At 36.3% G+C, this 18,332-nt stretch overlaps 1 protein-coding gene across 1 annotated transcript in view; it reads left to right on the top strand.

Moving 5' to 3' along the window:
• LOC129254270 (L-fucose kinase-like) overlaps positions 1-18,332 on the top strand; it is a 45,072-nt gene that overhangs the window by 13,583 nt on the left and 13,157 nt on the right. The window contains exons 5-18 of the mRNA XM_064115708.1: positions 1,133-1,267; positions 1,964-2,140; positions 4,520-4,629; positions 6,422-6,512; positions 7,397-7,586; positions 8,882-9,015; positions 9,746-9,850; positions 10,436-10,495; positions 11,645-11,767; positions 12,856-12,957; positions 13,142-13,344; positions 14,414-14,550; positions 15,864-16,012; positions 17,380-17,526. Of these exons, the coding sequence (XP_063971778.1) occupies positions 1,133-1,267; positions 1,964-2,140; positions 4,520-4,629; positions 6,422-6,512; positions 7,397-7,586; positions 8,882-9,015; positions 9,746-9,850; positions 10,436-10,495; positions 11,645-11,767; positions 12,856-12,957; positions 13,142-13,344; positions 14,414-14,550; positions 15,864-16,012; positions 17,380-17,526 (1,863 nt within the window). The remainder of the gene's footprint in view (positions 1-1,132; positions 1,268-1,963; positions 2,141-4,519; positions 4,630-6,421; positions 6,513-7,396; positions 7,587-8,881; positions 9,016-9,745; positions 9,851-10,435; positions 10,496-11,644; positions 11,768-12,855; positions 12,958-13,141; positions 13,345-14,413; positions 14,551-15,863; positions 16,013-17,379; positions 17,527-18,332) is intronic.

The following is an 18,332-nucleotide window of genomic DNA, read 5'->3' as shown; positions in this document are numbered from 1 at the left end:
GTCTGAAGGTTTTTTGTAAAAAGCATATTTAGTGTATGTAGGTAGTAAATATCAATTCAGACAAGAAAAGTTAGAGAATGATCCTCTTTATAAATGTGGAGCATTTCTCTCTAATACCTTCATCACATGAAAATATCAGCAGAAATTGAATATTCTTAAAGCAGATTTTTCTTTTGATGTCTGCACACATGTATTTCATATAATTTGAAGGATCAATAGGCCCTTGTTGTATTATTGTTGTTGTTTATATAATATATCGTTCATTATTTTCTTCCTGCACTGAAACATTTTATTTCAAATATTGATAATCGGCAATATCTATAGAGCGCTTAATATAAGGTTGCATACACGCTGCATACTATTACCCCGGCTTAAAGGAGAATGAAACCCTTGAAACCAGCTGAATCCATATCAAAGAGAAAAATCAAAGAAACATATTGTTGAAAGTGTGAGGAAGATTGAATGAATAATAAGAAAGTTATGAGCATTTGAATGTTGAGATCACTAATGCCATGTAGATCCTCCCATTGGCAATACGACCAAGATCTGTGATGTCACACACGTACAACTCCCTCATTACTTTAGTACGTATTTCACTTATATTCTCACTTTTATAGAGTCTATCACAAGGTGAGGTGTTCTCTTTATGAGAGGACAAGTACAGAGGTTTCACAACATTATATAATTGATGAATCGTTTGTCATATGATTAGAATGAGCAAAAAGAGATGTTTTGGGGTATATTTTCAGTGTCCAAAAGGGGAGAGTTGTTCATCTGTGACATCATAGATCTTGGTCGCATTGCCTATGGGAGGATCTCCATAGCATTAGTGATCTCGACATTCAAATGCTCATAACTCTTCTATTGCTAGTCCTATTTTACTCAAACTTTTGTTGATCTTATTCTTTGATTTTTCTGCTTTCACAAAAGCTAACTTGCTCACAAGAGTTTCATTCTCCTTTAAGCATGGCTAATCTGATTGAGTCCTCAAGCATTCGAGGATTTTTTTTCCTACTGGATACCTATTTACTATATATACCTGGATAGAGAGTGGCAAATGTAAAAAAAAAACATTTGTTTGTTTGTCACTTTTATATATAAATCTGGTAATATTTACCTCTTTATCTTGTAGGGTGAAGCCTTTCCCTTTGATCCGTGTGGTCGTGGGTTTATAACCCTTCCTTGCAAGCATAGTAGCAGTGAGACAATAGGCTATGATGGACTCGTCACAAACATTGATTCAATCATCCATACAATCTCAACCAAGGTAGATACGTTTGGCATGTATTTCACCTGAAAACATACCTGTATAAGAGTGTTTTTTGATAGACATGACTTATTGTTCAGGCATGTATTATATGTAAATAGTTTTTGTTGTTCTGCTCTGAAGCGCATTGAGCATCCAATCAAGATGGAAAGTGCGCTATACAAATCTCATGTATTATTGTTATTATAAAGAATGATTGATTATAGTATATTTGCCATCATGTTGATTACCATGGTAACATCACGAACATGGTTCACCAGTCAATCATATCAAGGATTCGATGGTAAAAAATAATCGCAATAGCAAAGTTAATAATTGTGGATCTTTATAAAACAGGCCTCTGTTTTGGTTCCATTTGTGGGATGTCGGGCTATATCAGCATATTCAATTAAGAATCAAATTGGATATGTTAAGAATGAGTAATCAATTGGTTAAGTGATTAAGAATCTTATTTGACTTTGCATATCTGAGCTGCTCAAAGTTTCATGTGTAACTTTGAGGTCAGCTTCATGGCTCAGAAAGCCCAGTGGGTCATACCTATTTGTTAAAGGAACATTTCTTTCGGACGGAATAAAATGGAATATCTTATATCGAGTTATAGAAATGTCATTATAAGTTTATTCTAACTGTCACATTACCGACATCCCAACATAGATGAAGCTGTGAATTTTCATTTTCTGTATCTCCTTCATTCAGCTGAGCGTGGAGAGTCCAGCTGGAGTATGGGTGTCCAGTACTGATATGCTACTGACCATACCATCCAGTGGTCAGAAGATGGACTGGTCATCCAGTGAGGACAGTGCTTATATCTTTGCAGTTCCTGCCAGTGATACCTATGCTAAGAACCATGGTGTTATCAAGTTAAACCGCGAGGTTGGGCTTCTCTAAATTTTATTTTTGTTATTGGGTGTTATCTGGTACACAATTACATCCCTAGTAATAATTTCATTATTGTATTTGTGAAGTGGTGATGAATAGGTCAGTCTTATCAGCGAATTTCAAGTAACTTTTGAAATTTTGGTAATTTGTATTTGTTCCTCTCCACTTCATTTAAAAAAAATTAAGTAAGGGAATGCCACTCATACGACATGACACAATCAAAATGAATGAACACATATTTATGGATTGAACTAAATTATGATAAACAGAAATGAAATGAATCTTATTCTGTTGATTCCTGAACTAAATGAATAAAAATGATAGAATGAAGTGCAAACGTGAAATTAATAATAATAGGGAATAATATACAGTGCGTCCCAAAAAAAACTATACACTTTTGAAATGGCTGCCAAATAAAAAGTATATCACTTTGGGGGGAAACACTTACATACATGGAAGCCTATAAAGTCAACTTTAAAATGACACCAAAAAGTTGGAAAACTTTTCATGCTTGAGCGAGCACTGCCCACTAAAACAAAGGGTATGGAAATTAGGGTGGGCAGGAATTAGCCTTCCAATTTCTTTCAGTTTTTGAGATGCGAGTCCCTTGGAACTTGCACAGTTGAGGATGTTTTGATAAATCAATGATCAAGCATTATCAATTTAGGTTTTTAGAGCAAATTTTAAGAATTATTAAATTGAAATTTAATGTATGAGTGAACATGAAATACAATTTTTCACTTTTTAAGTGGATCTCAGCAATGTGTTCATGGAAGTCAGAATAGGGATAGGACTTAGGTGGGGGAAGTAGGTTGACGGGATATGGGTCAACTGAACACTTAACCCCCCCCCCCCCTCTCTCTCTCTCTACCCCTTTCACCCCTCCTGAGAGACTAGCCTTTGCTAGGGTGAGCAGGAATTAGCCTTAACTCCATTTTTTTTTTAGGTGAGTCCTTTGGAACTTGCAAAGTTAAGGGTGTTATGCTAAATTACTGATAAATGGAGATCCGTTTTGGTTTCTATAGCAAAAAGTTACTCAATTGAAATGTAATGCATAAGTAAACAGGAATTGTAATTTTAGTGTAGCATTTTTCGTTTATTATGTGGATCTTAGCAAGTGTGCTTGTGAGAGTCAGAGTAATGTGATGGTACCTGTTACATGCAAGGGGATGAGATAGGGTAAGACTGGGTTAAAGGGGCATTCTTCTTTGTGTTCTCTTACAAATTACATGTCATGTACTCACCCCGCCCTCCACCCCTTTCTTTCTCTTGGTTGGTATTTAAAACTTAAAATGCCAAGTGACTGATGGTTGATGGGTCTTTCTTTTCCATTGAATGATTTATTAAGAACTTGACTAATTATGATAATTTATGAAATCATTTATTGAAAAAGCTGAATGTTTGATTGATAATGTATTGAAAAAGGTGAATATTTGATTGATGACATTGATTGAGTTTATTTACTAACAGATTGTTGATTGAATGATTGATATATAAAAGTTGATGATCTAATTTTCAGAATTTATTATCAAATTGACAGTCCGCTTTGCACTTAATGCGTACATGTAATAGCAATCAGTCTCAATCTCAACAGGAGGGGGGAGGGACGGACCTGTAGGAGGGAGGCTAAACGTTCTGTTGACCCTTTTCCCATCAGCTTACTTCACACACTGAAGGCATTTCTTACCCCTATTCTCCTGACTCCAATGATCACACTGCTGAGACCCACATTGTAAGTTAAAATGCTTCACTAGAGATTGCAATTCATGCTCACTCATGCATGGAATTTCAATTTGATAAGTCATGAAATTTGCTCTAACAATTTAAATTGATAATGAATGACCATCAATTCATCAGAACACCCTCAAGTTTGCAAGTTCCAAGGGACTCGCCTCTCAAAAACTGAAAGAAACCGAAAGGCTAATTCCTGCCCACCCTAATTTTCATACCCTTTGTTTAAGCGGGTAGTGCTCACTCAAGCATGAATAGTTTTCCAACATTTTGGTGTCATTTGAAAGATGACTTTATCGGCTTTCCATATGTATAAGTCTTTCCCCCCAAAGTGATATACTTTTTATTTGGCAGCCATTTCAAAAGTGTATAGTTTTTTTTGGGACGCACTGTAGAGTATTTCTAAATTGCCAAATCCACATTGATTATGTGCCCAAGGTGCTGCAAAAAGGAAATAAGAAAATTACATGGAGCAGGACGAGACAAGGATAAAAGAAACACAGTCATGACAATCAGAGGAAACTACTGGAAGGCAATTTTAAACAAAACAAAAAAAAAACCGATGGAATATGGCAACTGATTCCACAAGGATGGTCCATTAAATGGAATGTTTGACTGTAGTTTTTCCTTAATTTATTGCAGGGTTTTGTTGATGATATATTCTACAAGCCTGTACCAACCCACATGAAGCAATGTACGCTACCTGACGGCAAAGTTTCTCTGGTCTGTGGTGTTGTTTTCTTTCCCTCAAGGTAAAACCAAACCGTTCTCATTTTCATCTCCATGTGTGGTAAACACAAGATTCCTTTGAAATCACAGGCATTTGCTCTAGAGGGTGGTGGTAACTTTGTGCAAGTATTAATGCGTAGAGGAGAGTCACCACCTTTGCACGTTGAGAACCCACTGCTCTATTCGTATAAGAGTAGGGGGAAACCCCGGTGTAGTGGTCCACATGCACTCCCCCCAATCAGTTATATCGGGAGGAGAGACTCGCGGGTCATAGTGATTCAGTTCGCTTTTTGCCTCCCAGGCACAGGTGACGCCAAAACAAATAACAATAATGAATAATTTGCTAGATCTGCATATTCCTACGGATAGATATGGTAGTGACCCATGAATGCATTGGTTTGAAATCAATTTTATAATGAAGGTGAGTGTGACTAAATTGACCCATTTATGAAATGGTTCTGGTGGGTGTTTGATAAAAGCTGTTAGTTAAGTTTTGCACGATGTTAGGCATGGCTGAAATTGGTATTTAAGTGCTAAGTTAATAGCATATGGATACGTCATTTCATTTTCATAATTTATGAACCACTTTATGAAACACCCACAAGATGAGTGTTTTATGAAGAACTTGCAGGGAATAATTTTCCTGGTATCGCATTGCAATTTGCTCCACATTTTTGAAAGACTGCTATGCATAAAGTCTTTTGTATAGCATATTTTTACATAGGACTGTACATTACTTACATGTAGTTGAGAGCTGTTCTCTTATGACCAAATGCTATTCAAATTTGTAAAGCAAAATTATTCCCTGACTTGTCAGTTGTTTGATACCGCAAGTCTCATTTTACCTGACAGTTACCATGGTAACCGTGCTTCTCAGCGAATAAAATCAAGAAAAGTTTTCAGATGACAAATGTTGGTGAAACAGTCCCTAGGTTCATTTCTTAGAACTATCTGGATTCTCTCTCGGGAAAATGACAATATCATTCACTTATATATTTTTCTACTTTGGGGAGAACTTTTTTAAAGGATACAATGATGCTTTTGAAATTAAAGCTCAGGGCTTCATAGAAGCTTGGTCAAAAAAAGGTTGAGATTGTATTCCCAACTTCTATAATTCATACACTCTCTGATTTATGCAATTTTGAAGGCCTCTTTCCACCTTAGGTGGTTCCTGGAGCTTGTAATTTCGGTTTGAGCGGCTTAGATTTTCCCTGTACAAAAACGCCATAGGGAAAAAGCGATACGTTTTGACTGACTGCGATTTCAATGCGTGCGATCAGCAAAAGCGTTTATCGTTTTTTTTTTACGCGCATAGTCAATGCAGCGCCGATACGACGGTTTAGCTGACTGTGCGCATTGAAATCGCGGTCAGTCAAAATGTCGTATCTCTCTGTTGCTCTGTTACAGTACACGCTTCCAAAGGGATTTGCGCATTTTATCAAAAATTGTATGACACCGCCATGAAAATCCCCTCATATCTCAGAAACTAAAACCGATTGCATCCTAGAAATTAAGTTATGAACAGAATAGGACTTGTACTTTCATTTTCTGCAAAAATCCCAAAATCATTTTTTTTTTAATTACCAAAATTGACTGATACGATGGTTCGGATAAACGCCGACGATATAAACAGGAGTCAAAATGGTTCTCAACTTGACTATATAAGGTGAATGTATTAAGCACATACCAGTATACTGCACTTTAATTCTGAAGCATGCCAATAATTTCCAATCTTTCATCATTTTAAAACTTGCTGGTGTATTCCTTGAGGATGTTATTAATGATTGAATTGTGTTTTTGGTTTATTCTTCCTAGAATTGCTGAGAAGCTTCTGTCATGCCACGTGTGTCCCCCTCTCGATGCCTGCACCTACATGGGATTAGACAGTGGTGTCAAACCTATACAGGTATTACTCATTCACTCACCTGGGGAGTGTTTTTTTAATCATTTTATGAAGTAGTTGTAGTTTCAATACACATTTTGATAATGAAATAATTACAGGTCATGGTTAACATATACGAATGAAAATGAGAGACTTATTGAAAAGCAGAGGTTGTATTGGTAAGCTGGCCCCTCTGGAAATAAATTGTAATCTTAACCATGTGTGATTAAAAGTTGGGTAGGGTATGTATGATCATATACTGTATAACGAAGAGCAAAATAGGTTTCATGAAAGGACTTGGATGTTTTATCCGACAGTTACCATAGTAACATCGCTTCTTAATCAAAATCTAGGAAAGATGTCAGATCTGACAACTTGTCAGATAAAAGTTGATGAAATTGTCCCCTGAAAATAATAATATTTTCCAAGGCGCCAATTCTACATGAATAATGCTTATAAAAGCACTGAGGAGAAGGTGAAATATATATAAAGATAAATGAAGTGACAACGAATGGAAACTACAGGTAGACAAAGAGTTTTGAGAACAGTCTTTGAGATAATCAGCATTTGAAATGTTACGAGTGTGATGTTTACTTGATTCCACAAGGGAATGTCCGGCATGTGCAAATGACCGATACCCCATGATTTCTTAGATTTTGGATCAGCAAGCAATTTGCAATCTGAAGATCTTAAACCTCAAGGAGGATTGTATGTTGTAAACAGATTAACATTTTAATATAGGGCAGATTCATTCGTACAATAATAAAATCTCATTTTCATCAAAGAAAGCAAAAAAGCTTTTCCATGTAATTATGATTATTAATGAATATCCTAATTTGAGACTCGATCATGTGCTGTCACTATTATGATGACAAAAATCTTTACTTTGGACCTTATTTTTATCCCAGATGTCATTGTTCTTTGATTTCATCCTACCGATGGCTAGCAGTAAAGACAAAGAGGATTATATCTCCGGGGAAAGGTGTAAAGCATATGATAACTCATTGCGCCCTCAGTGGTCCGAAGCAGAACTCCATGTTAGGAGAACAGCAAGGTCTGTCCTGTGGAATCAGTTCAGAGGACTCAGATTGAAAGGAGGTAAGGCCTAAAATAACATGTTTGTTTGCCGTACCGATTTTTAGAAAATGGTTCTGTCGATCGGGTTGTTTCCTTCCCAGGAGACAGCTCCTGCTATGCACTCTTAACTCTTAACATGCCATACACACTACTAACCCAATGCCACAGTGCTAATCCGATGCTAATCCCCTGTGCCAGCCACAAAACCCCCCTGTGCCACATTGATTTTGGGATCGCGAGTCGTATTCACTCCTTTCAATAGTCATGATTACAATTGCTTGTAACTCTCTAACGATTAGTTTATCCACAAAATAATGTGTAGTAAAGTTTTAGGAAATTCCATACCCCTTATAATGGTGTCCTCATTATATGGATTGGTTATTATCTTTACCGCTAAAATATGAGTTGTATAAAGTAGTTCAATTTTGTGGAGCGTTTTGTATGGATAAAAAATCTAGGTCTCTTCCCTCTCGGAGGCGGAGCCATATCTTGTAAAAAATGTAGAAATACTCGAAAAAGTCGAATGTAAACCGCGTGAGTAAGTTAATCTGTCAGAAAGCAGAGTTCGCACTGCACACAATAGTGCTAATTACGGCGTGCATGCGATGCGCAATACAATGCAAAACGGCGTAACAATGATTGTAATTCCGAATGTGCGCAGTCATGCACGAAGCAGGCGAGGGTAGGAAACAATGTAAGCACAAAGCAATCAATAGTAGGCGTGCGAGCACGAGTGTGGCATGTTATAGTAGGATACGTAGCGTGCACGAAGCACTCAATGAGTTAAGACAAAATTAGAGATACGTACAGAAATAAGGAATTCTCCCCGGCTATTTACATCTACTTTAGCAAGAAGCATTGCACAAATGACAGTCAACAATGTGACAACACATGGCAACCTGTTTTCTGTTGTTATTGCTTTATAGCACTGAACAAACTGGCAGGGGTGTTGTCATTGTTGTACAATGGACATGTTTCTTTCAAATTTTATGCCTTGGACAATTTGGTGGTATTCTCATGAGTTAGCACTTAAGTCTAAACTTTAAATCAAGGATTTAAGTCCACACTTTTATGGAATACTGGTTGATGGGTAGACGATGTAGATGGCTTGAAATATTGGAAGTTGCAACCTGCCAGTCATGGCTGTTTTTTTTAATGTTGCCAATGCGCTATGATATGTCATATTTTCACCTTATTTCTGTTTTTTTATATTGACTTTTCCAATTTTTCCTGTTTCCATTTTCTTAGTCTAAATGTTCGATTTTGTCACAAGTAGTTTGGCTACTGAAGCACTGTACGTGTCTTTGACTTTACAGTGGTGTTAGAGGATGGTCGCCATGACTACCAAACTGTGACTGCTGCCATTCATCTCCGTCATCTCGTAAACTGTCCAATGAGAGTAGAAGACAATCATTTTGCTTGGTCCAACGCAACTCACTGCTTTATTGAGGTAAGTTTTACTAGTCTATGATCATTCAAATTCAAGATTATTCCACTAAAAAAAGAGTTACAACATGAAATACACAAGGTAAAAACTATAACTAAGGTAAAATGTAAAAATAAAGTGAACTGCCTGTTGAAAATGATTGGGCAATTCACATTAACATTCTGTATATTTCCTTATAGACAAAGACAATATCATGAAGAGCGACTTTTTGGCCTGGATTTTTGTCACAGTGCGCCAAATTGACGCTTGTTGCCATGGTTAAGTACGCTATTTTACTCGTGAGTCCACTGTTTGAAGAGTGGGCTCATTAATTCAAAACAGTTGACTCATGAATAAAATATCGTGGATAACCACGGCAACAGGCGTCAATTTGGCGTACTAGCGTGCATCAGCATTGGACATTTTTTAATATACGCGATAAATAAGCATAATTTATACAGGAGATCTGCATAAACCATGGTTTTAAACACCACCTTTGTGAATTCGGGCCATTATGTTTTTGTGTTGTCTGTCTGTCTGTCCAAATTAAAAGTTGGCTCATGTATGCATATGTGAGTGAAGATTGTCTTAGTAGTCTTTGGGGTTATAAGGTCAAAGGTACAGAGGTCATTATTTTGAAAAGTCTTGGTCTTGCAGTGGTTGAGGCATAAATTTTGACTGCTTGAGGTTGAGATTCCATGTAGTTTAATTATAATATTCTCCCGACGTATTGCATTTGGATTTGGTTTCTTAGGAAGGATGTCATTTACTGGATGACAGTCATGTGATCAACTCTATCGTGGGGTCAGGGGTGGATGTTACCGGCAAGTCAACCATCATTCTACATAGTCATCTCCAGGTAATTTATTTTTAACCAACCTGATGAAAACAAATAAAAAGAATATGATTGTGTAATGAAAACAGGATATCAAGAAGAGTAATGTCTTAGAAACGTTCCATTAGAATTTTTGTAAAAATTAAGCATGTGTGAAAGCTTGAGAATAAATTCTAATCTGTTTCAAGAGTGCAAGAAGAAAAGCAAAATGAATTGCACATGAAAATCTAATAACATGAATATGATTCTAAATGTATTAATAAACAGGTCTTTCATGTATTACATTTTGCCCTTGGTTTAATGTTTTTTTTTTTGTCTAAACATGTATTATGTTTCCTTTCCTCAAAATAGTAAAAGTCTGCCTGTTAGAATGACAACCTTATGGATATTGTTATAAGTTCCTCAGGGACAGAGTAATCAGGCTCGTTTTGTAACTTATTTTACTTGCATTGAACTTCTTATTGTTAGTGCCTTATAAAAATAATGTATGCTTTTGAATCTTTGGGGTTGGTGTTTTTGTTCATTTTCTAATCATATCCTGGCATAATTCAGTTCAGGAATTACACTTTTCATACCTTTAACCCTATCTCCCATCTCTATACTTTTCAGTGCAAGATGAACATAGCTAAGGATTCCTTCCTCATGAATATTGATAGAGAGGCCTCAGAGGTATGTGATTTACATGGTCAGAAATTGTCATGCTTTCATTAGGCCAGTTCGTAGTTAACCTCTTCTCCAAGTTTGTACAAATGAACTTTCCTTTGTTTTATTAGGATAGGCAAATTTCAAGGCAAGATTTTACGCAAGCATTTTTGGTATAGCAGGAGGTAGAAATTGCATAGACCATAGCCCAGTAACACAAAGACTAGCGATTAATCGCTAATTTGAAAGAAAAGTTCTGATTGGTCCTTTGTCAGTTTACTGAGCAAAATGCAAATGCAACGATGATCTTGATAGGCCATATCATTCAGCCATTAATCTCTAATCTTTGTGTTACGGGCCCAGATGACTAGAATATCGCATCAATGAACAATTTGTTCAATTTCAACTTTGAATGCTCAGCATGCTGCTATTACAATGTAATTGGCCACCCGCTTTATACCGGTTGCTAATTGACGCCTTGTTTACCAGTGGATTTAAGTAAAATGCACGATTCAAAAGAATATATGAATAATCAAGACATGAAAGTTGGTGCTTATCTCATTGAATATTAAACCACCATGCCCGATCATGCACGGAATGGAGCTACAAACTGGTCAATAAAAACATGATAACATTGCTTTCTGATTGCACAATAATATGCATCAGTAATAAAGAATGAAACTCAACTACAGACCAGAATGACATCTTGTCACAAATTTTAAGTTTTGAGTTTGTCAGGGTCAAAGGTCAAAGATCGCAGAAACTATTCAATAAATATACATTAAAATATATTTTTTTCCTCATGATAAATGAAGGGACATTCGAAGAATCAACTTAAATTGTGTTCATGCATACATGTACATATAAGAGTGGAGATGATCTTATCATATTTGGGATTGATAAAGGTCAATGGTTAATGATACAATGTAGTAGAGGACATCATATAAATGAAAATTACATTCTAACCTAAACTAATGAACCATTTGATGAATTAAAGTGAAACTTGTCTCATGGGTTCATTCGAGAATGACACTAATTGACCCAATCTTTTGTAAATTTTGTTGGCTGGTGTATAAATTCTTTTTTGGATAGCAGGATTTTTTTTATATATTTTGATCTAAAGAAGATGAAATCCTTCTGATATGTTATATTTGTATATTATTTGTTATTTACCAGGAGCTTGAGAATGTTAGTCTACCAGACAGCATATTCCTTCAAGGATTCAACCTATGCTTAGGTCATTATCCTAGAATCAAGACCAGGGTCTATACAGTCATGGGAAAATTTGACTCTGTTATGGTAGGTAACTTCCTTGCACAGATAAAGGATCACCTTGTTATTTTTTGGTACTTTTTATTGCCTTCGTCTGACGTAGGTGGTTGCTGAAGGCATTTTGTTTTTGAGTTGTCTGCCCATCTGTTCATCCTGATTCTGATTTTGATATAATTGGAGAACTGTCTGACAGATCTACTTCATATTTGGATACATATAGCAGGGATGATGATATGAGTACTTTTTGGAGTCAAAGAGCAAAGGTCGCAGAGGTCATATACCTGAAACTATCTTGTTCTTGTGATAACCAAAGAACTATTTGAGGATTCAGATAAAAACTTGGCTCATGTTTCCCTGTGAGAGGTATTATGTGAACAAAGTTGGGAGTCATTGGATCAAAGGTCGCAAGTCAAAGAGGTCATTACATACATTGAAATATCTTCTTCTTGTGATAAATTACGAACTGTTTGAGGGGTCAACTTTAATACTGATGGAGGTAAAGAGCTGATTGAATATTTGGACCACAATGTCGAAGATCGCAGAGGTCATTTTATGCATTACAATATCTCATTCTCACAATAAACTGAAGAGGTGTTGGAAGTTTCATGTTCCTGTGGGAAAGATGATGATCTGATCAGATTTTTAGGTCATAAGGTCAAAGGTCATTTGAAATATTAGAATTGAGTTGAAGTGACAATGGAGGGGGTGTAAATCTTGACTGAATGCAGTTGAGAATCTATCAAGGTCTTAAAGAACTTTTTAGCAATCAGAGTCAAAGCTAAGTGTTTTCTGCCCCCCCCCCCCCATGGGACCCAGCCACTGTAATTTGCTAGAGGGTTCATTATCATCATCATTTGGAATGAAGAGAAGGAGGTAATAGCTACTATTATGCTGGTTTTCTTTCTATCTTAGTGCATTATTGTGAATATTATAATGTTCACCTTTGCTGATGTTATGATTATATTTTATAAGCAAGTCTACAAAACTGAACGTGGAATCGGTGGAGAAGATGAACGATTTTAAGATCTGCAAAGTCATTTGTATATGCCATCATCATCAGTATTGTCCTGTCCCTTATAAGAACCGAGTACCTCTATGGATTATTTTTCTTTCAGACACCATTCGTGAAAGGAACAAGCACATTCTGTAACTCACCTTGGGCTGTCTTCTTCACTAGAACTGGAGTGGATAGAGAGGATCTATGGGCTGCAAACTTGGTAAGTTATTACAAAATCAGAATGAAATAGGGAGGTGAGGTACTTGATTTAATATTTTTATTTGATTTATTGTGACAGTCCAATAAATGGAAATTTAATGCTTGCCAGTGATTAGCAGACGTACAAGTCCAAAAATCTTTTTAGACTCTTTAGACCTCCTCTTTTTTCTCTTTGACTTTGCCAGTCTGATTATGAGCGTACGTTGTACAATGCCAAGCTCTTTCCGGTGATGGCTTGTCAGAACTCCATCGGTATGAAGGAGGCCCTCTGGCTGCTGAACGGAGAGAAGGACGAGGACATGCTTGAAAGGTGGCGGTCAGCATGGAGGTTATCCCTGGAAGAAATCATGACCAATGTTGACCTTTCATCAGAGTTCCAATGGAGGAGGTTTGTCCTCTAAACATTGATTGATTTCTATTATGTTTGTTCTCAAAGCACAGTGTGGAATCTTGCTTTATCATAAGATATAAATTGGACTACAGAGTAGGCCTACTGAAGTGTGACGTCATAAATTTTCACTTTTTGCATATCAGCGTTTTTGATACCATATTTTGGTAGAGCGTGATGAAAAAAACCCCACAACCCAAATTTTGTGGGGATTGGTCCATGGGCCCCCAAGATATGACCTCATGAATACATAATTAGTCTCATGAAAGTCAATGCATTATTGGCCTGGTTCCTAACATTTAGAAACAGGCCAATAATACACTGACTTCAATGAGCTAATTACATGTATGTATTCATGAGGTAATATCTAAGGCCTCCATGGACCGATTCCCACCGAATTTTGGTAGTGGGGGTTTTTCATCATGCTCTAAAAAAAAATGCTGAAATGGTAAAAAAGTTTTTGCAATGTCATCACTTCGGTACTCTATAGGTTTTGTGTATGTATTTCATTTGATCTATCTTTGTATGAATGAAGGATTTCGTACAATAATAATCATTTCAAGTTATTTCATCAAAGAGGTGATGTCATAAGTTGGAAGGGAAATGACGGGTTAAAGTTAATATAACGCCCATTGTGATATGATGTTTTTTAAACTTTTTTGAAAAATTGTACTCTCAATCTTCTTCCTCTTAGTAACTGCCCAATGCCTCAGTGCAAGATTTAATTGTGTATGGGATGATATTCATAACACTGAGAACAAGAAGTTCTGACTTACTCTAGTTGTTTTATTAGTTGTGCAGGTCTACATTATTCACTAATATCTTGATTATTTATTTTTAATTCAATTTCACTATTTTCATCTTACTGGATAAGAAGTACATGCTTTCAGCAGATGCAGTAATGACCTTTGTTCGTAGAGCAAATTTACGATTATATCCTTTTTCCACATAGCCACAGACAAAGATCAAACATGGAGAATTGATACCAGTTCTAACCATCCTGCTTTCATTCTCTTTATGGATGTCATTCTCAATCAGTCTCATTTGGGGTTATTCTCTTTTTATGTAGGGAGATGTTCACAGATGTTGGACTGATGAGAGTTGAAGATATCTTGATGAACAGTAGGAACCAAGGCGTTCTACCATTCCTCAAATGTGCTGTCATTGAAGGATGTGCACAACAGATGCTTGATACACTCGATGCTAGTAAGTTGGTGTTTATATCGTTATGTTCTTTGGTTTCATATTTCCTCTCACCTAAACAAAGTTTGGAAGAGCCCTAGTGATCACTTTTCCTGTTGGCCTGTTAGTCCGTTGATCTGTCATAAAAAAAAATTTGTTCAACTTGCATCTTCATCAATTGTGTTTATACTTGGTACAAATAATCATTGGGAAATACCACATGTGTGTTCTTGAGGATGATAAGGTCAAAGGTCATCTAGGGGTCAAAAGATCATATTCCATATTATATTGACCGCAAAATCAGGCGGGACTTGTGGTTCGTGAACCACCTGGTTTTTCTTTGTGTCTAGATAGATGGAAGAAATAGTATATGGATACTCTAAAAGTCTATCAAAATTATTTGAAAGATGAAGATATGACAATGTAAAGTTAGATTGTCACTCAATTCAAGATTATTACATATGCAGTATCACAATGGGTGATTTCAAGTACAGTGTAAGTGTTGGTGTTGAGATTGTGAAAAGGCTGCTGGACCGAGCTCCAACATTGCGCTGGGTTCAGAGGAACGATACCGATCACGTTATCGATAGCCTATGACGTCCCGCCTCTGCGCTGCTGCATCATCTCTACTTTCCCTGAAAACTTCTCGATGACGAAAGTGAAATTGGGGAGAAATTACATTAAAATCTCATCATACAGAATGCAATGGCTAAAATTACTTCAAGAAGCTGTAAGAGTAAACATTGTCCATTAATTTGTTTAAGGCTTTAATGATTTGTATTAATTTTAATTGTAAAAATCCAATTTTAAGGTCATGTTTCATTCTGTTTGCCGCCTGTTCATGGGCTTCAAATCACCAACACCAACACTAAACTTGAAATCATGATATTCCTAATCCCTTGGTGTTGGAGTTGGTGAATGGGTAAATTACACGCAGGTTGTCAACACCAGCTGTGATGCTCAGTTCAGCAGATGACATTCAACACCAGCACTCAACACAAACTGCCAGAAATACGTCATATTTTCCGAGGTCAATCCCAACACCAGCATCATTTCAAGTACAGTGTTGTGCCTGGTGTTGGTGTTGACACAACATCAACACCAGATTTCAACACCGTACTTGAAATCACCCATTGAAACATTTACAGTGTTATAGGTTATATATATCAGTCTCTATGCCTAAACAACATCTCTCTTGTCATCTTTCTCCCCCCTCTCCCAATCTATGTTTCTCTTCCCCTCCCCCATCCTCTCTCTCTCTCTCTCTTTCATTAATGTAATATTACCTTTTTAACTACATGTATTTTTACCTTTCGCTGCATCCTTGTCTATCCTAGTTGCCTGTAAGTGCAATTCAGCTGGCATAGCAGCACGTTGCCTGGCTTGTATAGCTGATGTCCTAGGTACGATGGCTGGCGGAAAGGGTGGATTAAGGAGTGGTCCCGGTGGGAATAAGACATGGACGGATGCTTTCCAGTTACTAGAGGTTTGCATTTCCCATCCATGCAGTACAGAATTTTCGTTTTGGATGACGGATACTCCAACAAAAATTGTAACAAGTATTTCCATCATAAATGCAAATAAATCCCTTATATTTGTTATACAAGAACATTCTCGCCTTGATGTACTCAAAAGTATCACTTGACCAATTCGATCAGTGTCATGCTGTTTTGGACAAAATGTTGATTCACCTGAAGAAAAAAAAAGTTATAGAAACTGGAGGACAAACAAAACCTCAGTTGATGCATGAGCAGATGGTTCAATTGTCAACTTCATCATCGTAGAAGCATCCGTCATTCAAAATGAAAGCTTCTTAATATAACCTACAGCAATCCTGCTATCATTGCTGTATAGATAGAACTGTATATAGGCCTGCGAACTTTTCCTTTTTTCCAGGAGTTACCCCGTTTTTACGATTTTTTTATCAACCGAAATCTCCTTTTTTCCATTCATTTAAGATAAAAATAAATCAGCCCATATATGTATTTGTGTGGTGGAGTATGGATGTGTGTCTTGGTGTAAGAGTAATATAGTTTTTCAACACTTGTAATTTATCAATATTTGAATATAAGAATGCTAAACATGTCTTAATTGAAAAAAAAAATGATAATCCAGGGAGCATTTGATGAAAGGACTTGTTGGACATTTTATTCAACCTTTTTTTTATCTGACAATTACCATGGTAACAGTGCTTCTCAGTCAAAAGCAAGGAAATTTGTCAGATCTTGTCGGACAAGAAATGTTGATGAAATGCTCCCCTTGGAGAGCGTTGACAAGTCTGACAATTCCTTTCGTGAAACGCTCCACAGATTTTACATGAATGAATGAATTTCTATATATCCTTTCACTGAATGATGGGTCGATTGTTGGCATTTGCTCTACAATTTTCTGTATGTTATATATGTGTGGTTTTTTTTTGTGTGTACATTGATGTGAGAAAACAAATACTTATTGAGCCTACTAAATTCTATCAAAATATTCTAGCCAACAAGCGCTTGAGCCTTTCTTTTGGTGCTTACCATATTTCCAATGAGTCTGACTTTCCGATTATCTAATGAAATTATGTTTATGTATGTTATATATGTTTTTTTATTCTGTATATATGATTATGGCTAAATTATCTTGACAGGCTATTGTCAGCTCACATTTTAGCAAGTGGTAATGAAAACTACGAAATTATGCAATTTTTAAACTTATGATAAATCTTTACAGTATTTTGTCACATGTTTTGTTAAGGTTCTAGAATTTTTTTTTTTTAATCTAGAAATTAAAAATCATTACTACATCTGAAATACACTGTAAATCGATCATTGCATCAAAAGTTGTTTCGCTCTTTAACCTTTTTCCTACTAGGCAGGAAAGATGCAGGATGGTATTCGTTCCCTCGCAAACCATCGCTCTCAGTGGTTAGACCGTCCTGATCGGCTTATGAGAGCAGCTCGGCACTATGAGGGTGCAACACAGATACTCATCAGACATGCTATTATGCTGGCCAGACAGGTACAACAAACCTCCAGATTTGGTTTCAAAAGTTTGGTTCAAACATCCATTAATTTGGAAAGTTGATCTTATTAGAATTTCAAGTACATGAAGCAAGTTAAATAGTAAGGCCAATAATTGCTTTGAAAATAGAATAAAACCCTCATGTAATAATATACAAATAATGAATGTTTATGAGTGCAATGGACAGAATACTTCATGAGGTGAAAGATGAAATGATCCATTCAACGAGGCGTAGCCGAGTTGGATGGATCATTATTTCATCTTTCACCGAATGAAGTATCCTGTCCATTGCACGAATGAAAAAACATTCATTATTTGGTTTATATGACACCTAAAAAAAAAAAATTTCCATATGAAATTCATGAATTTCGATGCAAAACATGCTCATGCAGTCATTGCAAAAATGGGCTGAATGAACGATATCAAACAACCAATCAAATCACAAGGATCTATCTAGGTGTCATATAATTTTCCCTATTGAAAGAGAGAATGGCAATAGATAAAACTATATTTTATTCCTACATGAATATGTGTTGATTTGGAATAATAATGACCCATCGGAAATCCATTAAGTGTGTATGTACGTCCGGTATCTAATTAAGATGGACAATGCGCTATACAAAATGTATGTAATATATTATTTTGATGTATGTGGGATATTCCTAAAATGATTTATCTGTTTTGTAGCTTATATGTAAAGTTACAATGCTCTCAAATTATCATGACTTCAGGGCCCCGTCCTACAAAGAGTTACGATTGATCCGATCAATCTCAAGTAGAAATCCATCAATGTCCTGTTATTA

Source organism: Lytechinus pictus, chromosome 2 (assembly GCF_037042905.1).
Source record: "Lytechinus pictus isolate F3 Inbred chromosome 2, Lp3.0, whole genome shotgun sequence".
Taxonomy (NCBI): Eukaryota; Metazoa; Echinodermata; class Echinoidea; order Temnopleuroida; family Toxopneustidae; genus Lytechinus; species Lytechinus pictus.
Note: the sequence above shows the minus strand (reverse complement) of the source record. Positions and strands in the feature narration are given on the sequence as shown.